Source organism: Podarcis pityusensis, assembly GCF_964106645.2.
Source record: "Podarcis pityusensis genome assembly, chromosome: 12".
Taxonomy (NCBI): domain Eukaryota; kingdom Metazoa; phylum Chordata; class Lepidosauria; order Squamata; family Lacertidae; genus Podarcis; species Podarcis pityusensis.
In genome coordinates, this window is record NC_138037.1 from 29,550,527 (window position 1) to 29,573,746 (window position 23,220).

Consider the following 23,220-nt stretch of genomic DNA (forward strand, 5'->3'; position numbering starts at 1 on the left):
ACCTTCCAATGCGCTCGCAGAACGCTCTACACGCAGGCGGCCTCTACGTCATTTCCGTGTAGCGGAGCGCGCGTTAGGGAGTATTTGCGCATGCGCGCGTCAGCTAACTTAGACCTCAGCCGACGAGGTTACTTCAGTTCATTCGCCGGGAGGTGTCCCTCGTGAACCCGGAACCGGAGGTTGTTGTGGAGAAAAGGCTGCCGGAGGTGCGTATTCAAGACAGGCAGGTAGGGTTGGCTGTCAGAGAGGCCTCGCTCGTGGCGAAAACAGGAAAGTCGAGGCCGAGGGTTATTTCGTCCTTCGTTTGTGGCGCGCGGGGGCAGTCGTCGAATAACGCCGGCGGTGTTGTTTTTTTTGCGCTTCGACGGTTATATCCGTTAACATTCAGAATGTACGTGCGGATTTGGAACACGCGCATGCGCGTCGCCAGTTGGGGAGGGGTGTTGTGGAGCTGCTACGTCAGCTGCTCACGTCTGGTGGGCGGAGCTACCCGCGCCAACAAATTCGCTTTACTGCTTTTCCCACCTTATGGGGCAGAGCTCTTCTGGGTCCTCCTTGAGATGGGGCTGGTGGGTCGTCCTACCCATAGATAGTGGCGTAGAGCCACGGGATGACGTTGAATTTTGACAGCCTACCTGTCTGGTCTTCTGTGTATAAATTAACGTCTGAACTGGTGACCCATAGAATAGAGCGGTGTCAAGAAGAAAACAAGGGTTGGCATCCCATTCAGAGAAACTTAGTTGATTAGTAGTTTGCGGCTTAGGTGATTGATTAATTCGTTAAATTCAAATATGTCAAAACAATCAGGAAATGGAGTCTCTCTGTTTCTAGATTATTTATTCATTTATCACGGCAGGCAAGGGTGGATATGCTCATCGTAAGATGGCACGTGCTATCTGTGGTTTTTGTAAGTTCTTGTATATAAAAAAGTTTGGTTGTTTTCCAAAGCTGCTGCTTGTTAATTTTAATTAGTTAATATACTGTAATCTGCAAATCAACTAAAACGTTGCATCCCAAGAAACATGTATCGGGGGGGGGGTGGGAAATGCAGCAGAAGTAGGTTTTGGAGACAACTGTGTGCTCTGTCTTGAAACATTACATTGTTTATGTGAGTAGATCACTGTGAGTTATGGGATTGGCCAGGTTTAATCATGTGTCGGAGGTGGTCATACATTATTGCATCTGGTTAGCCCCTGTAAATGAACTGTTCACCTGAAGAAACTACTTCTTGAAAAATTATTTGCCCTCAAAATGCCCATTACCTAAGACATTTGTATTTGCCATAGAAAGAACAAATTTTTGTAAACCTTCAGTGCTGATTGGCTACAAGCAATTTTTATTTGCCAAAGGCAAAGATACCTGTATCCCTTTGTGCAGTGTTGAAGGAAACCTTGCTAACTAGATAAGGAAGACGCTTCTACAAAAGTTAGAGGAATTATTGGTTTCAGTAAGCAGCCTTCAGGATTCAAAGACCTTCATGTGCATAAGTCCACTATTCCTTAAAAGAGCCCTACAAGTTAGGTTCAGTATTACTGTTCCTATATATGTGTGCATGAGTTGTATCCAATATTACCCCTACTCAGGGTAGACCCATTGGAAAAAACAATCAAGCCTGAGCACCCCCCCCCCCATACCTTCATTCAAGATGTTGAACAACAACGGGCCCAGGACAGACATGTAGACTGTTAATAATTTTCACCATTATTTTAAAAGGGCAGAAGCCAGTGTATTTCCATTGGGCATTGGAACACACCTAGATCTATAACAAAAAGCTTTGCGATCTAAAAATTGCAGTTTATGAGTTTTGGTAGGACTTTTAGTGTGCTTTAATGCAGCTTTGTAGAAGTCTAGTGGCCTGGTTTATCAAAATGAAAGTGTGAACTCTTTCTTTCATTCTTAAATATAATCTAAATTTTGTGATTGCAGATGAAGTTTTGAAATCCGGATACTAACATGTGAGCTTTAGTAACTGTGTTTTCCTCCCTTTTAGCCTAGTGTATAAAGGAAGGACATCTTTGCAGTTCAAGAAGAGTACTTCATAGTCAAGCATTTGGAAGGAAGTCAATGCTTGGAGCTGCTGAAAGTGAAAAGGCAAGTACTGCAGGATTTAGGAAGAGAGAAAGACATATCTGCACAACAGATTGGAAACTGATAGGAAGTGAAAGGTCATGGGGCAGTTTCCAACTCCCTCATTCCATCAGCTCAAGGATTTGTGTTTGTGCAACAAGACTTTCCCCATGCGCTCTGCCCGTGCACCCCCTCAAAATCTGCTCTGGAGGGTTGTGAGAACCCACTGAACAGATTTTGGTGGCACACGGGGATGAAGGGGGTGGGGAAGCTCCATTGTGCAAGTAGAAATCCTTGCAGTGATAGGAGGCGTACTTACTGTTACATGGAATGAAAGCTATTAGGTTAAGGATCACCTTACTTATAAAAGAACTACAGTGGTACTTTGGGTTTCATATGCTTCAGGTTACAGACGCCGCTAACCCAGAAATAATACCTCGGGTTAAGAACTTTGCTTCAGGATGAGAACAGAAATCGTGCTCCGGTGGTGCGGCAGCAGCGGGAGGCCCCATTAGCTAAAGTGGTGCTTCAGGTGAAGAACAGTTTCAGGTTAAGAACGGACCTCCAGAACGAATTAAGTACTTAACCCGAGGTACCACTGTATTGTTTTGTTTACTATGCTATTTTTGTGTCTTTATATTGTAAAACATCCTCAGGTCCTTGGATGAAGGGCAGTACTGAAATTTTAATAATTATAATAATGTGGGATAGATTTTAAATAAACAAATAATTAAAACAGGTAATTTCATGACTTAACTTAGTTTAGAATATGTCATCCTGTTAAATCAGGGGTTGCCAACCTTTTTCGAGAGGGTGCTGTAGGCCCCAGCCACAAAATGCCTGCCATGGGGTGGGTGGCATAACACAAAAAGAGAAGAGTGCAGTCGCTGCTGCTGCTGCTGCTGCTGCTGCTTGCTTCCATACCCCACCCCACAGACAACCTTAGGTTTAGCATGGAAAGTCAGTTATGCCCTGCTGGTCCTGACTCTGGGCAATCACACAGTATTGATTTCTCTGTAACACACATAATAATTTTGCTTGACAGTAAAAATGCTCTTCACATAATCAGATGGTGTGCTGATTAAAATATTTTTATGGTGAAAAATATAATATTATCTTGACTAACTTTTTCCAGTGCTTGAGTTATTTTTCCAGGTGTCAGAGGTTGAGACACAGCCAACGCTGCTTGGGTGTACATAAACTCATATTTCTTGAACTGAGCAATAATGAACAACTGACTTGTATCTCTCTGGTGTTCTGTTTGCTCCTGCAGGATCCTCCCCCAGTTCAAGTCTCTAATCTTAGAACTTGATGTTAAGAGCATTTCATAATGTTTGTTTTGATGATGCCAGAATTGTGTAAGTTTTTTTTTAGCATCACTTGACCCATTTCTCACCTTTTTGTTTCTAGACTTGTATTTCAAAAAGATGTTCAACTTCTTCCGAAAAAACCAAGATACCAAGAAGGTATTGGTGACAGAAAAAGAAGCAGATGGATTTGTTTTTCTCGGTAAGTGATTCTAAGAGTTTATTAAAAAATCATATATTTTGAACAAAATTTTCTGGATATTTCACAGGTTGTTACCATTTTATATTTAAAGTACATTCAGTTCACTAAGAAATTTCAAAGAAGTTGATCTTGAACCGTGCCCCCCCCCCCCCCCAGTGCTCATGTATGAACTGAAAATATAAACTGTAGACTTAGCATAGATGTTGTTTCTGCCTTGCCATTATTTCTCTTAGGCCCTTTGCATCATTTTTGGCACCACCCTCCCTGCTCACAAGTAACAAAGAGCTTAGTCGTAGGTCTATTTCCTGTGGTTGTAACAGTTTAAAAATTTAAATGTTTTTAAGGGTAAGGTACAATCGCTGGTTTTAAAATATTCACTTTTTAAGATGTCTTTGATCGCACCTACACCATGGAATGCATTTATTTTCTTTTTCTATTTCACCTTTCTCCCAAGCTGGGATTCAAAGTGGCTTACAACATTTAAAAATACCATTATAAAATGCGAACAAACTAGCTTAAAAACAATAGTTAATATTCATCAAAACACATTTAGAACCAGCATTAATATACAGTTTGCTGTGGCATTTAAAGCACATGGCTTTCCCCAAAGAATTCTGGGAAATGTAGTTTGCGAAGAGTATTGGGTATCATAGCTCTGGGAGGGGTAAACTAGAGTTTTAAAGATTCTTCAGGGAAAATCATGTGCTTTAAATGTATGGAGTGGGTGTGACCTTTATTCTGAGGCAGCATTCAGTGAGTGACCTAGTTATGTTAGCAGCCTCCTTCAGCTTGGTGCCTTCCAGATCTTTTGGTCTTCAGCTCTCATCATCTTCAACCATTGGCCATTTTGGCTGGTGGTGATGGGAATTGGAATCCAAAACACCTGGAGGGCAGCTGGTCGGGGGGGGGGTTATCCCAGTAATGTTGACTCCTTAAGAGAAATAGAGTGACATAAGATTCTTGCAGAGCCTCTGTTTGCATAGGGGGATTACTGTGATGAGACTATTGTCTTTCTGTGGCGTTCCTCAGCTTACTTGATCCTATTTTGAGGCCTAAATATAGTGTGCATGGGGAAATGTACACCGAGTTCGATAAAGATTTTGTGACATAGAAATGACTAATCAATAGCCCTGAATGACAACTGAGTCATGGACACAGGAGAATCAGGAGCAATTGGGAACCGATACAGGATAGTGAGTCTTTCCATTCCTGGGTGGATAACAGCTCCTCTGTTGTTTCTGCCTCTTAGTTTGTGCATTACATTATCTCTCTGGGGGAATGACAACCTTCTTCATAAATATCCTAGATGTGAGACTTGTCAGCTAGTAACTTAAGAAGTTCTAAGAATTCTTTCCCATGAGGGTTTGTGCGCTGCGTCATGCATGCCCCAAATTCTCTGTGGATTTTTTGTTCTTGAGAGTGCGCGAGTGGAATTTATTCCAATCATTTGCCTGGGGGAATTAAGTAGTAATATTTCTTGCTGCATGTTGTTTTTCAGTAGGAGTTGCTTAGTACCAGAGCATGTGTGCTCAAGGGTATATGCTCATGTGTACCCTGCTGGGTGGTGTGCAGAATAGTTTATGGTCTTGGAGAAGAAACTTTTCAGATCTATTAGCTTGCTGAGAAAGGAGGAAAACAGTATTGCTTCCCATATAGTTAAATGAAATTAAGTGCATGAAACGCTTGCTGTTCTTCATTGGTTGCCTGCGTTCAACTTTGCTTGCTGAACGTTTGTAATAGTATTTTGAACGTACTGGGTTTTCTGATTCAATGAAGCTTCAAACAAGATTGACTTGAGCCCATCTTTCTCTCCTTTTGTTTTCCTGAGGTGTCCCAAATATAATATTTAATTTCATATAAACTGGAAGAATCGGGGGTCATCTTTGTGACACTATTTATTTATTTCCAATATCTATATGCCACCTAATGACAAAAGTCCTCTGGGTGGTTTACAAGTAAGAATTAAAAACACAAAATACCAAAAGAGAGAGAGTCACAACTGAAATTGTCCATGTTGGTGGCTTGGGCTGGCCCAATAATGAAACAGATTGAGACCATTGTCTCAGGTGGTGGGTACAGAGGCACTGCCCCTGTCCTGGGGACCTTCCCCCCAACCTCATTATTGTACATTTGGTGAGGCAAAGATCTTCTGCCACTGCCTTTACTTCCTCCTCACTGTCTTACTTTGCTTAGAGAAAGGGCTGAGAGGGTCCTTTTTTAGAGCCAGGCATTTTGAGTGAGGGGGCCAGCAGAATGCCTGCATTCCTGTCATAGTTTGCCATGGCAGCTTTTTAAACTAAGAATTTTAAAAATGCTTTTATGGAAGTTGGAAGTGCATTCTCCTGGCCATCTCACCCAAAATGCATGGCAGTGAAGAAGGACCCTCTTCAGCCCTTTCTTAGGTGAGAGTTGAAGGCCGTGGTAGAGAGCCTCCATTAAGTTTCCTGGCATTAGAGTCATGTTAATATGAAGCAACTGTGTGTAAAAATGCTGTTTCCTTGGATGACTAGTGCAAGAAGGAATAACCACTATTCTATACAAGTGTATTATCATTGTGTTCCTTCTTCTAAAATTGCTTGCCATAGTTCCATAAACCTTTTCCTATGCTATATAATTGGCACCATATCAAGATCATATGTATATTCAGGAGAGATGTGCCCTCCTGGCATCAACAAGCTTCATTATTATTACTTTTAGCTGCTTTTATTATATGTTTCTAAATCACCTTGATGCTCATGTAGGTGGTGATTCAAAAATGAATAAATAACAACAATATTAATAATTAGTAATAATAATCATTCTGTCCTTCCTGCAAAGTACTCAGAGCAGCATACATAAATTTGCTCCCAACTTAGACTTTATTTGCAAAACAACCCTGTGTGCAGGTGAGGAAGGTAAGGCTGAGGCTGGACCAAGGTCACCCATTGAGCTTTGGGACTAAGAAGGAATTTGAACCTGGGTCTCCCTGTTCGTACTCTCAACATAATAACAGCTGCCCCACATAGGTAACTGCTGCTGCTGCTGTTTTGTGTATGAAATACTTGCAATGGCTCTGCCCTGACTGCCCTTTTCCATTTGGAATGGTTTCATGTGTGTTATCATTGTAATGGTTTTATTTGTTTTTATAGTTGTATGTTTTGTTGTTGTAACCAGCCCTGGAACTTTATGATGAAGAGTCATTAGGAAATCTTAAAAATAATAATAACAAATAATAATAAAATACCCAGGCTTAATGATTGCACTGGTGTTCATCAGTGTTTCCTGCTTACCAGGATTTGAGGTTAGTTAGCAAACTCTAGTTGAGAAGAATTCTGGTTATTGATTGATTGATATTCTGCCTTTATTTCCTTATGGCACTCAAGGCAACAACACAGAGGGTTCCCTGCTGCTGATCACATCAAGACTTGGATTAGATTTCGCAAGGTTACAGTATCATATGCCTTAAGACAATGGCCTGAGTCCACTATAAGCACTGCTAGCTGGGCTTAAAGGATCGCTGTGTAAAGATGTAATAAACTGGGATCAAGTATGTTGTCCTCAAAGTCTTGGTAAGCAGTATAGAACATATGGGGTTAGAATGGCTTTTAGAGATGGTTGTGGCTTTCTAAGTGGTAGGAATTATGTAAACAAGCGGTAGCCAAGGGGGTATCGCCTGCTAGGTGTTGAAAACTACGACTCCCACCATCCCTGAGCATTGGCCAAGTTGACTGAGGTTGATGGGAATTGTAGTCCACAACAATTGGAGGGCATCATGTTGGTTGCCTCTGGTGTATGCTGTTTTATTTATTGGTAATTCTTATTGATTTGTCTTTCTAGCAACCTTGCATTCATTCCTTGTAGCATTTCAAATGCTGTTCAACAGGTTTCTGCTCAGTATGCATTTGTTGCAAAATTGCTGGGGGGGGGGAGAGATTTTTAATAAGCATCCCACCTTAATCAACTGCTCTATGCAAAAGTCGATTGGGACGTTTTGTCTACCGACTGTCACTTCTTTATAATAACAGCTATATTTTGAAGTGCGAGGTTTTTTTGCTATCTTTTAACAGGGTTAAAAGCTCCATGCGTCTGATTACTGTAGTTTGAGTTCACTGGGCAAGGAAGATGAGGGAGACCTGAAAAACAACCCTCTCCAGTGTCACTGATTTCTAGTCGCATAAGGAGATAATTGCTACCCCTTCATTCAGTGTGGAGTCAAACTAATCCTCTTGGGTTCTGGTTTTACACAAAAACAAAGTGCAGTATTGCTTTTGCATCATTAGGTGGCATCTTGCTTCATGCACTTCTCAAGTAAATTGAATACAGCATTAATTGCCAAGCTAGCTCTTTCTCCTACTATGGTTTTTTTTGTTTTTTTTTAAAGAATCTGTATGTCTGAAGTTTAATATAAAGCATAAATGGAATGATGTTTTCAGCCAGAGAGCAAATTTGAAATAATGGGACCAAAACCCCTAGAGCTGATTAGTACAGTCTGAAGGGTCACACGAGAGCCCCAAAACACAAAGGAGTGAATTTGCATATTTTTACAAGAGGAAAATAACTGAATGCAACAACATGAGTAACTATCAGCTTCATGCTTTACTAATACTATAAAAGAAACAGAGAGAGTTGGCTAACTTAAGAGTACAGTTGAGTTTTGGTTGAATGAGCTCAATCAACATCTCCTATGCAGATTAACAGAATTAGGTTACCAAACAATGGACCTTCATAATGCTTTGTAGTATAAGCAGGTGTGTTTCTTAAGAGTAGAATATGCTAAGTACAGCTTTCTCTGGACTTTGTATATTACCATATCTGAATGTTGGCATCGCCATTCAGAAGCACAATTGCCTGTCCCCTGGCTGTTTCGTCCATGGGTCCAGCTTATCATATAGTTTACAATTCTGTAAATACAGTGGGTGTAGTCTTTATGAAAGAACATCTGGCACATTTGGTTGATAATGTTGTAGTCATTTGCAAAGTGTTCCTATTCTGGTTGTCGAGAACACAAAGGTTTTTAAGTTGCTGATGGTACATAAATCCAGTTGTGCTTGTAAACCTGCACCACTCTTTGTTGTCTTTTTCATGTAGTTATCTGTTAGTTTTGCCAGTTCTGCATATTCCATAAGTTTCCCTTGCCATTGTTCTTTCGTTGGTATTTCTTCTGTCTTCCAAGCTTGTGCTAATGTAATTCTTGCCGCTGTTGTTGCGTAAATAAATAATTTCCAATTTTCCTTTTTTATATTTTGATCTAAAATTCCTAGGAGGAATGCTTCTGGTTTTTTAACAAAAGTTTTTTAAAACTTTTTTTTCAATTCATTATATATCATTTCCCAATAATTTCTAACCTTTTTGCATTCCCACCACATATGATAAAATGTACCATCTTTTTCTTTACATTTCCAACAAGTTTTCGATCCCTTTTTATACATTTTAGCCACTTTCTCTGGTGTAATATACCACCTATACATCATTTTCATATAATTCTCTTTCAGTAAAATACAATCTGTAAATTTTAAATTCGCCTTCCACATCTTTTCCCAGTCTTCAAGTTGTATATTGTGACCTACATGCTGTGCCCATTTTATTTGTGCTGACTTTACCATTTCATCCAATGTTTCCCCATATAGCAGCAGATTGTACATTTTTAAAAGTAATTTCGTATCATTCTCAATTACTTCTTTTGAAAGTTTGAAACTGTGTAACTGAAACCTTTCTTATTGTCTTCCTTAAACTGTTCATTTAGTTGTCTATGATGCAGCCAACTTTGTAAAAAGGTCTTCCTCATATTCTTTCAACTTTAACCCTTTTCCCGCCACTGTTAATAGGTCTCTATTGGCCAATTTTCTTGAATTTTATTTTAAGAGGGTCGCACTCACCTTCTGTTTGAAAGTCACCAAAACTTAAAGCTATTCTGACAGTTCAGTCTTTCCCCCCACTGCTAAATAGCAACCGAGCTTTGGTTTCACACAGGTTAATAATAACAGCACTGAGGTCTATAAGTTCAAGCCATTGGGGTCACTGCAATCTACACGAACACCTGGTTTTGGATCCCTGTCTAGCAGCAACTAGCAATGTTGAAGACTTCCTGGATTAGCATTGTAAGCATTGCTTTGCTAGTGTACAGTAACTTCAAGAGTTATGACCTTGGCCAAATACTGCATTGTCAGGTACAGAATTGGGTTCTAACCATCTGCAGCCCCAAGTCACTAGTTTGTTCTTGTTCAGGCTTGCACAGTGTTGGTGTTTGACCTGTACAGTTCAGTTTTTTAGCAGAGTGAAAGACTACTGGCCGTAGACTGCTTCAGGATTTGTGAAGGGCAAGTATATATTGGGAAGGATCCAAGAATGCTGAAGTTGATGTTGAAAACCACTTTGTGGGAAAACTAAAAAAAGAAAAATCCTTTGTTTATTGACTATGTGCTAGCAAATGACTTCTGGCCTACCTCATTACTCTTATAGATAACAAAGCATAAATAGTGTATCAGGAATACTTCCCATATTGAGGATTTTATTTACTGTTCCCTCAAATCATGAATACAATCGTAAGGTTGGAAAGATCAGTATATAGTGCATCTGACTGAAGGCTGAGCACTTTCATCTAGGATTCTAGATTGTTTTTCGGTTTATCACATGATGTTCTATGGATTTGGCTTGTGATCACAGCATTAATCTGACTGCAGCACTTTACTGCCAACTCTTTTAAGACATCAGGTTCAGCAAGAGAAGAGTGTTGGATGTGGATTGGGGGGGGGGGAGAGACCCTCCCTTCTATAATATTTAGCCTTTGGAATTGGTTGGTGGTTATCTAGTTCCCGAGGAAGCAAGCATATAAACCTTTCCTAGATTCCTGTTTTAATTGTGGACAGAAGTCTTGATGAACAGTTGTCAAGTTAAGCTGATTCAAAGGGTAGGTGAGGAAAGAAAGCAACCATTTGATTTGCAGGCCTACAGATTTGTTGCTCATTTCTTTTAAATTATTATTGTTATATATTTATTTATACCCCACCTTTTTCCCTGGTGGGACTCGGCGGCTTATAGAGAAAAACAAGAATCGCTAAAAACACAGAAGAAACAATAATTAAAAAACAGTTGAATATTGATAGAATTAAAATTTAAAAACCCAAGAGACTTCACCTCAGTAGCTTGGTGTAATTTGATCTATCTTATATATTTTTCAGAAAAACAAAAACTTGCAAGTGAATTGCAATATGCTTTAAATACCAGTTTTAAGATATATATTACAAAAATACCAGTTTTACACGCCACCCTACAGTTGATCCCTGAAGCCTTCTTTAATTTATTATTAAAATATTTAAACCCTCCTTTTCGAGTTCAAGAATGAGACCCGCAGGGTAGCTAACAACAGAGAGATGGCAAGGCATTCTACAAGAAACTTAAGAACAGCACAGATATTCCAGTATCAGAACAAATAAGTAGCAGCAGAATTTAAGAGGCAGCCGGTTCTACCGAAACAGAAATCTTTTGATCTGGTATTTAAAGGCTGATTTGATCTCTCAGTGCCGGGCTTTCAAAGCCTCGAAGCCACAACTGAGAAGACCCTTTCACCACTTCTGATGGTGATGAGACAAGGAACAACAGTTCAGACGATACCGTCATAGATCAGTGGGCAGGCAGGATCGTAGAAGATACATCAAGCGACTTAGTCCTAAGGCATTTATGGCTTTAGAAGTAATAACCAACATTTTGAACTGAGCTCAAAAGCAAAATGGGAGCCAGTGCAGAAGGAATATCAGCAGAGTCCTGACTATTACATGTTGGAATAATTGGTGTTTCCAAATGCTTTTCAACAGAAGTCCTCTATATTTAATCTTGTACATGTGTTGGTTATGTAAATAATTCGCTTGGAAACAGGGCAGTTGGATCTGTTCTATAGGGCAAAATAATATTAGACACAAATGCTTGTTCATTCAATTGGGCTGCCATGAAATACAAAAGAATGGGAAACATTGTGTGAAAGGTTAAGTTAAAACAGAAGCGCTGCATAATTAGAAAAGGACAGTAGAGGTGCAATTTGTTTTGTACAGTAACTGTAAATTTCTGACGATGGGGAAACAGCACAGTATTGTTCAACAAAATGCAGGAGGTATTTTTGCATCTTATACTGAAGCAATGCATGAGACAATATATATTACAGTGGTACCTCGGGTTACAGATGCTTCAGGTTATAGACTCCGCTAACCCAGAAATAGTACCTCGGCTTAAGAACTTTGCTTCAAGATGAGAACAGAAACCATGCAGCGGCAGCGGGAGGCCCCATTAGCTAAAGTGGTGTCTCAGGTTAAGAACAGTTTCAGGTTAAGAATGGACCTCCAGAATGAATTAAGTTCTTAACCCGAAGTACCACTGTATATTGGAGGCAACCCAGCAGGCTCCATGATGCCTATGAAAAACTTCATTGGTTCCCCAGGGCAGGAGCCCCCAACTCTGAGCTTGTTTTAAAAAGGCTCTAGCCATCCCAGAAAAAAAGTGCTGTTTGTGTTTAATGGAGCAGCTTAGGCTTTGGTTTAGGGTTGGCATTTCGTGTGTCTTCAACAGCTGTATGGTAGGCAGACATTCAACAGGTCCATCCTTTTCTAGCATGGAAATACAATTATGTGAAAAGCTTCACCATGACTGGGCTGTCTAACTTTGTGATATGCCATAGTGGCCATTTCGTGACTAGCACCCACAGCACTCTTAAGATTTGAAATATGCCCACTGGTCCAAAAAGGTTGGTGACTTCTGTATTAGATGTTGACATGTCTGCCATTTACTAGTTCCTCTGAAGTTGGCTTTCTTTTGCTTTGTTTAAAGCTTCGTATCAGTCCTTGAAATGAAGAGACTGGTAATATCAGTTGAAATAACCACACATACAAACCTCGTTTCTCCACCCAAAATGGCTTTCAGTAATTTTTTTTTTTTAGTTCTGGTAAGTACTCAGAAAAGAGTTCAAGGCTTGGTGAAAAAGAAAATGGAGCAATGGCCTTGTGAAGACGTCAGAACTGCTGTGTACTGTTTCCATGAGCTATGTACATGTATCACTGACATCTTGTGTTTATTTAGGCCAGGATCCAAAGGAATACCACCCATGCTCATATGCAAGGGCACTTTGAACTTTTAATTTATTTATTTTTGAACAGTGGGTTCTCAGTGCTGCAAATGCAGTTTATGACTGTTGATGGGGATCTGCCACTCGAGAAGTAAAAATTAAGCCACTGGGTGAGCACACGTCCTTGGGCTGTTTATGGATTTCAGCCATTTGTCAGTTTATATTTATACTTCACTATTTTAAGTGCTGGTTTCACATGTGGTTCTAGTGCGTAAGAAGTGCAGTTACACCCAGGAGAAATGCTAAGGTTGCATGTCTTCATTCACCAAATAGAAAAACTTGCATGTGAAGTGGGAGCCACAAGTGGAAATTCCTGCACGGGTAGGCCAACTCACACAACAGCGGTAGGGTGGAGTGCATGTGTGATGTCCAGGTTTGTAAGCACTGAGTTTCATGGATTTTTGTTCCCATTGTAAGCTCTGTATGTGTAGAGAAAGGGCATGCAAGTCCAAAGCTCTGTTCTTGCTTCATCATGCATATGACCTACATGCTAAGACCTTATGTGACATGACCTTGCATCTCTGCTGACTGTGTCAACTGAAAGTCTAAAGGGCTTTGTTAAGAATTTCTCAATGTTTTGGTGTATATCTCAAATAAGCAACATTATTGAACTGTGGTCAGTTAGGGTTCCCAGCACTTGTAAACCACTTTGGTCTCTATGCAAATAGCTGGATCTGCCGGGTGTGAGCTGAATATTTATTTATTTTATTTTATTTTATTTGTCTACCACCCTTTATCTGTAGATCTCAGGGCAGTTCACAACATAAAAATGCAACATAAAAACATCTCCCATCTCTTTCCATATCCCACTCCCTTTGAGTGTAGAAGCCTGAATGCCACCTGAATGGAAAACGCACCATTCCAAATTCTGGTTGGCTTTCAAGATCATAGCAAACAAGCCACATTTGCTTCCCAATTCTGGTGTGTGTTTTTTCTTGCTGACGCATCTACAGCCAGATGATTCATTTTTCTTTGCTGATATTTGTCAAGATAGTTCCATGAGATCAAGCATGATTCTTAGTCTCTAGCCAACGCTGTGCCTTCCAGATGTTGTTGGACTACAACACCTACCAGCCCCAGCCAACATTTCTAATGGTAAGGGGTCCAACAACATGTGGAGAGGGCCCCACGTTGGCTATCCCAGCTGTATACAAAAGGTCCTTCTGTTGATGGAAGCTCTCTGGTTCAGTAGAGGCTTCTGTTGGTGCAACTGGAACAGGGATGATTTTCAGCCATTTGTCCTCCTGCATCAATTCCCAAGCTATTTAGAATGCCCCCCAGCCCTCTAGTGCAGATTTGGAAGGTGAATTGCCAAAACCCACCTCTCTCACAGTTTCAGTGCTGTAAGCCTCTAGTGGATCAATGTGCAGGGGTAAAACTAGGATAGAACCCAAAACTAAGTACTTGCAAACCTCAAAGTTAACCTAAAATTCTTATTTTTGACCTCTTTGAAATTACAGAACCCTGGAAAGAATGGGTTAGTAATCTGTTCCTTTCCGTACATAATGCCTGGGATCCAAAGCAGGGCATCCCCAGTTCTGTATCTCCAGGGGGTCTTTGGGCATTTTCTGGGACAGTGCCTCACCCCACGCCATGGGGCAAACCACTTCTGAAACTCAAGTGCTATTCTAAAAAGCCATTTCTGATATAGCATGGCGGTCAGCTCTTCAACGAGAAAAAAAGTCCTGCAAAATTATACCGGTCTTGTCTGAGCCCTCGGGCGCACCTAATGTAGCTCTTTGAATCACAGCCAATGTGTCTGGCAAGGGGACTGGCATTGTTGCTGAGCATGATTAAGAGCTAAAGAAGTGATGATAAAAGGAGGCTGAAGTAGATAAGCAATGTGGGAAACCCCCCCCCCACCAAAAAAAGGCCCATAGTAGGAAAAAAAGCAATACTTTAACATTGGTTTGTTAATGTTTGTCTCCTTCTACCACTCCACCCCAATGGGTCTTGGTAATGCTGTGTATTTCTGGAATGCACAAAATTGAGATTGTGATCTGGTATAGGGGCAGGATTTTCTCTCCTCCGTAAAGCAAAAGGTAGGTGACCTTGAACAATCCACTGCTGCAGATTAAGAACACTCAAATGGATCACTGAATAAGTATTTCATAAGTGAAGAGGGAGACAGAATGCTGATCTCATTTGTTATTGGGGGGGTGGGGGGAGTTTTAGGGCAGCGGGGAAGGAAACTCCCCCCCCCCAGTATAATGGTTATTGATGAGAATATTAATAATTTTATTATTTATAAGCTGCCCATCTGACTGGATTGCCCCAGCCACTCTGGGCGGCTCGGAACAAAATATTAAAAACACACTTAAACATCAACAATAAAAAACAATGATATAGTGAGGAACTATCTTGCTCTCAACTATGTAACAATAATCTTGAACCCTGCAGTAGATTTCCTTCTGTTTTTTCCGCTCCACCCTCACTAGTAATGTAAACATATTCTGGATAGCCTCACAGCTTTCACAGATCCACAGCAAAGCTTGTGTTGTCCTGACCTGGGCTTCCTCTGCCTTTCCCAAATGTGCCCTGAACAAAAACTACAAGTATCGCTGGAGTCTTGTGATATCAGCAAGCATAAAAAATGCAGTGTGTTCAGTGAAGATTGTCAGTGAAATGTCAGAAACCAGATAAATTTACCAGCATAGAATGTATGTCCACAGTTCAGTGATGGACCAGTATAAGAATATAGGAAGCTGCTTTATATGCAGGCCATTGGACAATCTAGCTGACTGGCAGCAGTAGAAAAGGATATCGCCCAGCTCTACCTGAAGATGCAGGGAATTGAACATGGGATCTTATGCATGCAAAGCAGATACTCCACCACCGAGCTACAGCCCCTCCCTTTAGCCAGCCCAAGCAAAATAGGGCCCCTTTTGACTTATTATCCCTTCCTGCCCTTGAAATGATTCTGTTTATGTGATCACAAATGTGTACATGATCACAAATGCCACAGTTCCACCTGCACAAATGTCCAGAAAAGGTGGATCTAATCTTATCAGATGATTACAGTGGGTGTGGGTATCTTCTCTTTTAAGGATAATCCAGTGATGACTTACGATTGAGTTGCACTATAGCAGTCAGCAGGATTACATATGGTTAAATTATTTAAAGTTGGGGGTTTCGCCTGTTGCGTTTCGGGAAAGACAAATCTTGTGGTGTGCATCTAGTCTGTCTCTTGACTTAAACCGGTGAAGGGTATTTTCTGCTTGAAATTAGAATGATTCTGCCTGTCTAACACATCTGGCAAATTATCACAAACTGTTGCTCTCTGTGTGGATGTGGCTTTGCATGCAGAGGGGGAAATTTTAAGATCAAAACTGAAGGCTGAAGACCCAACAAAGCATAGCACACACACACACACCCCGATCCCCTGTATATTGAGGACCCTCTTTTAAAATATCAATGGCTTTGAAAAGTTGAAAGTAGTGTAGTTTTGCGTTTCCTGTGGAACCTATCAGTAGAGAACAATTTACAGTCGGTGCCATTCTTCACAGCTGAATGGAGAAGAGGTGCTTGTTCAGTGAAATGGAGCAGCTGCAACCGGTTTGTTCTGTCTCACATTAACATTTTGCTTTTTAATCAAGACCTTCACAGTCCTCTGCTACAGTTTTTCAGGACAGAAGTGGTCAGTAGCGAGGCAGCTGCAGCATAATTCAACATGTACATGAAAGCAAAATTAAAATAATAATAATATGGAACTTCTGAGAAGTGAAGTAGTCCCTTAATGTTGCCCAGTCTAAATGTTGCTAAACCAAATTCAGATGGCAGAATGAAAACCTTGTTTGTTTGTTTTCAAAAAAAGGGTGCTGCTAAGTATTCTCTGCAGCAGAATGGAGGTTTTAACACTTCTTTTTAAGCTCAACCAGAACTTGAAAGGCTAGATATGTAGATCAGAATATATTGGTTTGAAGTCTTATGGCAAAATAATTGATGCCTATGCAATAGCATAAAAAGATCTGAGAAAGATACACTTTTCTCAATTTGTTTATGTATTGCTAGACAGTGGGTTCCCAAAATGGGCACCATGGGGGGGGCAGTGAGATTACCTAGGGGAGGCGCTAAGAGGTAGGCAGGTGCAAATCACTATCAAGTTTTGTAAAGCTGGTATCACTGGATCAAGTTTATCAATTTTGTTGAATTAAACTAAATGTGCAATCAATCATTTATGTTTTGAATTTTACTGTGTTACTGTCTTCTTTAGTGGATTGTGCAAACTGCAATTCTAGGGGACACTGGAGATGAGATTATGGAACTAAGGGGGCAGTGGCTCGAAAAAGTTTGGGAACCACTGCTTCAGAAAACCTGCTTCTTCCAGGTGCTCAGAAGTCTTTACAACTGGAGTTGCAGAAACCCGTATGAATTATCAAGCTGTGGGCTGGGAATGGCTTTCAGGTGGGCCTCAGTCTGTCTCCCGGCCACGCTGTTGCCTTTCAGCTATCAGCAGCAGCTGCCCACAAGCACCTGCAAGAGCAGGAGTTGGTTAAAGAGAGCAAGGTTGTAGTATGGAAAGTTGCCAAGCAAGGAAGGAAAGAGGGGAGAGAGATAACAGGAAGGAAGGAGGTGAAAGGGACTGATAGGAAATGGGAAGTGCTGGGTGCAGCGCTTTTTGATGCCCCGCTTTACACACACACAAGCACACTTGCACCCCAGTTCCTCCCCACTTTCCATTAGGGATGGAAGCTTACACAAGCTCCCCTGCTCTCTAACAGCCCGGAGTGAGTCTTATAACTGATGCAAAACGGGTGCTTTCATACCAGAAGAAAGCACAGCCCTGCAGGTGCTTCCCCCACAGGAAACAACTATGTAACTGGGCTGTCACCACTCAGCACATGGGTTTGAAGGGCATGAAAGGAGCCTGCACTTGACAGTTTTTCCTCAAGCCCCTGGGTCTTTGTATCTGCAATTTGTTTGGACTTGGGGCTCTTATGTTTTACAGGATTCAGTAATGAAATTAAGGTTGCCCAGTACTGTAGAATAATAACTTGGCAAATATCAGAAAGCATGTGTAAATTGACAGTTCAGGTTCTCTCTCTCTTTTATGTGTGTGCAGGAGGAGTCTGGCATCTTTCTAAGCTTAGCTTTCATCAGGCTAAAAATAAAAACTTTTGTTTTACATGACAAGCTGCCCTCCAAAATTGTTCTTTGCAAATGAACACTTTTGCATGAGGAGCAGTATCTTTTGACTCTCAGATGTGGAACACAAATGTTTTTGACTCGAGTGTCTCCTCTTCTTGCCCAGGGCCTTAACTCCGCATTCTTTGTATATGCACAACTGTTGGACTGCCTTGGGCTGCCATCATGCTGCCTGTTCCACATGTTCAATTTTTTTGTCAGTGGTGCCAGGTGCAAACTCAGCTTAAAAAATGTACTTAGATTGGTTGCCGCCACCACAATCTGAAATATTTAAAATGCTTTTACCTTCACTTCCATCTGTTCTTAACTCATAGCACTGTATCAGTGGATAGGACTTTCAGGGCTTTTGGAATGGAACTGGAAGATCAATGTTATTTTATTTTTGTTTTGATTTGATCCATTTGAGGATATGGGTCCATCAGCAAAAATGTCATTTGTACTTTTTAATGGAACGCTTGGACCAATGCGTCTGTGCTCTTCCCACCTACTGAAACATGGAATTCTAATGAGAAACATGCCCTAGTTTGATTCCGCTGGGCTCCAGACTTTTGTCTTCAGTTTGGGGAGAGACTGTTGGGTAGATCTCTAGATGTAGAGTTCCTTGGGAGTTTTGATGTCAAAATAACCTTGTGTGTGGATTGCACAGAGCAAATGGCTAGATTTTTAAACAGCTTGATAATGTAGTACTTTTCTGTTATTTTATGAGGCTTGCCTGTTTTCCACATAAAGCCTGGAGTGCTCTCCCAAGCATATGTTGCAGAACAACATGATAACTTATGGGCAGGCAAGGAAGGAGAGAAAATAGGCCTGAACCTGCTGGTACTAAGCATTCTGACTCTGTTAAGCTTCATGCAAATCTTGAATTTTAATATTTTGCTAAATCTGCTATGTACACATAACAATACAGCTCCAAGTCTGGAGAAGACTCTGGGTGGGTGGTTATCCCTAATCATGAGATGTCACTTTGGGTCAGGGAGGCAGTCATTAGACAAATAGTTGCAACATTTTTGAGCTTTTGGTTTCCCTGTGGTCACCTCTGGTGGGCTTTTATGTCTTTGCACCTACTCCTTTCCTTTAATTGGCTAGCCTTGCTTCCAAAGAAGCTCAGAAGTGGCCAATAGAATAGCCTGCATTCGCTCCCCTTCTAAGGAAAACAAATGTTTCTGTTGCCCTTCAGGAGGCTCATGGTGACACAGTTTTTCAGAACACCCTGTTTAGTACAGTCTCCTGCAGATGTTCATCTGGCTTGCTTTTATCACACCAAAAGCAGCTTTTGTCAGAATCAAAGATAGAATGTGTGCTAGCCCTCTGTTCCACTTAAAGCTACAAGGATGGTGTCATCTTAACCACATTGTGTGTCCTCAAGTATATGTACAACAGGTAAGGCCATCATCATGATGAGCTTGGGCTTCGTGTTTTCAGTGTCCCAAGAAGTGTGACTTCTGTATTAACAAGCATTCAACCCTACGTTTTTTTCAGGCAGCATAAGAAGGTTGAAAGTAATGATAACCGCATTCAAAAACAGTTGCTGGTTATCGTTCTGGTGTCTCTTTCTTCTAGCTGTGTGTGAGTCCTAATTTTAGAAGTTGTTGTGAAGGATATCTAGTTTGGCAGCATAGCAAGATCACAAACGAAACAGTACGAATGAGATTTCACATTAGGAAGGAAATAGGAACCCATTCAGAGGTCTCAGTCGGCCACAACTATGCTACCTCTACTAATAATTACGTAAAAGTGGTTCAACATAGTAGACCAGAAAATTTCAAAATGCTTGATCTCTCCTTTTCAGTGAATTTCTCAGTGCATCAGAAGTATCTTTATTATAATGCCCTTTTGTTGAATAATACCTATGTTTTTATAAACAAGTTTGTATTTTATAACCGATTTTGAAAATGTTTCCAATAAGAAGAGAGGGAAGTAGTTTGTGATGAGGAAACTATTTATGAGAAACATTTTGCGGAATAAGAAGCTTGCTGAAGCACATGGAACACGTCTCATTTTTTCAGCTGTTTCTTGAACATTTTACTGCCTGTTAATTTCAGTGTTAGATGTCTTGATTTGGGCTGGGTTTTGGTGGGGAAGCAATTTGCAAACTTTTACATTGTAAGTGATGTTGCAGTCATGAAAGGGACCAATAACACAAATCTCTTGCATTGTGTCTTCTAGGCAATACAGTGAATGAAGAAAGCAATGAGTCTTCAGGACCTGAGGGTGACCAGACTACACAGGTCAGAAATCCCTCTTGTAACTCTGTCTGATAAAAGGATATGGTTGGTGTTAGCAGGAGTTACTAAACATCAGCTGTGGTTTTCTGTATGTAGATAAGATTTCAAAAACGTAATTCTTTTTTCTCAAGCACTGTAAGGCAAGCAGAGGAGGCTGATTTTTCTATGAGCAGCAAAAGCATCTGGCACAAGTTGCAAATCTGGCCACACTCAGAATGGAGCCCAACCATAGTTCTGTCAATATTGTGGAGTGAGGCAGGACTTTATTATGAAAGGGAGGAGGTTCCTATGTTTCTGTAGTCCAGCCCACGTCATGACTTGACATCATCGCTTTCTGTTAGGTGGATGAAGTTACATGGTATATACCCCCCTACTTCATCTTGCCAGCCTTCTTCCCGTACTTACAGTGATCTGTTAAACATTTACTGCTGATGAGACTAAACTGGAAACATAGCCTTACCAGGCTCAAACATAAAAGACTTCTAGAAGATTTAAAGTACATAAAGCATTGAAAATCAATGTGTAAAAGAATAAATGCTACAACTGCTATATGCAAGCCACTATACTTGATTTAATTTTTAGATAATTGCTTTATTTAAATACTTAGTGTTGTAGCCAATGTTAGTCCTACTCAGAGTAGAGTCACTGAGCACAACTTACTTAGTCATCCAATGGGCATGACATACTTAGCTTCATTCATTTTAGTAGGTCTACTCTGGGTATACTTAGTTGGAGACAACCCTTTTAAACTAGCATTTATATGAGAGTGTGTGTTCGTGGAAGGGACACAAATATGCACGAGAAGTACTGTTAATGACTAGATTTTCTGGTGTCAAGACAGTTTCACTGGCCAAAACTGTAAGTCATTTTGCAGGATAGTGGAGCATACCATTGGATTATTTAGAGGTGGTTCTTTCTTTGCTTCTTAACTGTTGCTAATCTACTTTTATGGACATATGATGTCCATTGCTTGTAATCAATGTATCCCTATAATAGATCTGGCTCAGTAAAAAGTTATGTTATTCAAATTTGTAGTGCTAATTAATATAACTAATGAGTTCAGAAAAAGGAACTGTGTGTGTTGCAAACACTTTACTTTTTAGTTCATTGCGGTAGCACTCGCTGCCAAAGAGGCAAGCTGCTAGTGACTTTGAAAATGGCTTGTTTCTTCATTACTAATTGCTGTAGTAAAAATATGAAAGAAAATTGTGGTTGCACATATTGGATGGTATCCAGTGTTAGTTCCATTCATAATAAACTCATTGAAATCCATAGATTTAAGTTCATTAAATCATTGGTGTGGCTGTTTTTTCTTCTCAGTGGGTCTGCTCTGAATATGACTAAGTTGTACAGTTGTACCTCTGGTGGCAAACGGGATCCGTTCTGGAGCCCCGTTTGCAACATGAGTAGAATGCAACCTGCGTGTGTGCTGGTCGCTATTTGCCCCTTCTGCGCATGCGCGTGGCGTCATTTTGAGCATCTGCACATGCGCGAGTGGCAAAACCCGGAAGTAACCCCTTCCGGTACTTCCAGGTCGCCGCAGGACGCAACCTGAAAAGATTTAACCTGAAGCAAACGTAAAAAGAGGTATGACTGTATATCCTTTAATTCCCGTTCATATCTGTAAACATAATATACGTCTTCATTTGTATTGTGGCCACTATATTGTCTCTTTTGGCTAACTATAATGACCTAGTCGATGAAAAATATTAGAATATAAAGATTCAGGTGGCATACATTTATAAATACATTTATAGATACATTTATAGCACAGATGAAATGCTACTGTAGCAGCTATGGCTTATGGTATAGTGAAATTTGTCTCCAGGTAGCAGATTTTGGTCACACATAGAACCTACTTTGCTTCTGAAACACTCTCCAGGTAGGATTTTCTAACACCTGCTCTGATGTCTTTTAATAGTTCTTTTTTAAATTATTTGTATTTAATATATGCTGAAAGGTGTTCTATGTTTATATTTACTATTTTAATTGTTTCAGGTTGGAGGCAACCCATGGTTAAAGCAACTTAAAACTAAAACAACTTGCATAATGGGATGACTTCATTGGATACAACCCTGTGTCTTTAAATTTCTTACTTTGTTGATTTAATAATGTAAGCTATCCTCAGAGTAGAAACAGTCATGGATAGGAGATGAATGGTTTAAATAAACGAGTCATCTATATACTAATACTGATTCTAATCTTCCCATGCTTTTGTAACCAAAACCTCATTATAGATACTTATGAGAGATATCAGAAATTTATAGCAGAGATTACCTATTGCTGGGAGGTGGAAACAGCCCCATAATAATTTGGTGGCACATGTTGCTGCTGCATTTACCAGGGGCCAGAATCTTACCATGGGGGGCAGACAGGGAAAATTGAAAGGCTGGTGAGAGAGCTGGAAGAGTACTGGTCAGACCTAGACCTGCATAGCTTCAGCAAGGTGATGGCCTCCTGTGCTTTCAGACCATATTCTGGGACATGTGTGTGTGTTTTGTAAAAAGGACCATCTCATTGTTTGGCTAGGTCACTTCCTATTGCACCCTGAGAAACTGTTTGTAAATGTCCCCAGAGATGGAAGAAAGAAAGAAAGCTGCCCATAGATATCCATGGAGAATTTAATTGGACGTGAGTTTATACAACCCCCCCGTCCAACCCGCCCCCCTCAAAAATGAAGCGGGGAAACCCAAATGGAGCAAAAAACTCATCAGGTAGAAAGAACTGAGCATGCCCAGTGGGCATGAAATGCATAATGACTGTTGCCAGGAAAACCTTGGGGGAGGGGATTTAAAGGGAATCTGGAATTCCAAGCAGGGAGTGATGTACACTGCAACATTTTGTTGCAGTTCCCTCTGAAAAATAAATAAATAACAAAATAAATAATTACCTACATAAGATGTACCCTAAGGAAGTGTTCCAAAAATATGGCAAACTGTGTTGTCCATCACACTTCAGAAAGATTTTACAAAAGATTAATTGCTTACATAAGGTTCACCGAGCAATAAGGAGTCCTTATTTTAGACCTAGTTTGCACAGTAGGGAGGAATTAGAGAACATGGACAGAATAGGTACCTAGGGAGAAAGTGATAAAGGAATGTTTGACATCATGTTTCTAAGAAAAGAATGGTACTGAAAATAGTAGACAAAAGATAATGGCCTTAATTTTTAGTAAAGTACCATTAG

At 40.5% G+C, this 23,220-nt stretch overlaps 1 protein-coding gene across 6 annotated transcripts in view; it reads left to right on the forward strand.

The window, feature by feature from the left end:
- The first annotated feature begins 48 nt into the window (after nucleotides 1-48).
- Nucleotides 49-23,220, forward strand: part of UMAD1 (UBAP1-MVB12-associated (UMA) domain containing 1) — a 37,141-nt gene continuing 13,969 nt past the window's right edge. For 2 of the 6 annotated variants that reach the window (XR_013978053.1, XM_080975121.1), the window contains exons 1-4: nucleotides 51-206; nucleotides 1,991-2,091; nucleotides 3,478-3,576; nucleotides 19,976-20,037. Coding sequence is in view for 5 of the 6 variants with exons in the window: in XM_080975121.1 (XP_080831247.1) it covers nucleotides 3,495-3,576; nucleotides 19,976-20,037 (144 nt within the window). In the remaining variant the exon portion in view is untranslated. Of the gene's footprint in view, nucleotides 392-461; nucleotides 908-1,990; nucleotides 2,092-3,477; nucleotides 3,577-19,975; nucleotides 20,038-23,220 lie in introns of those variants that run through there. The other 4 variants (XM_080975123.1, XM_080975122.1, XM_080975125.1 and 1 more) reach the window with 4 other exon arrangements.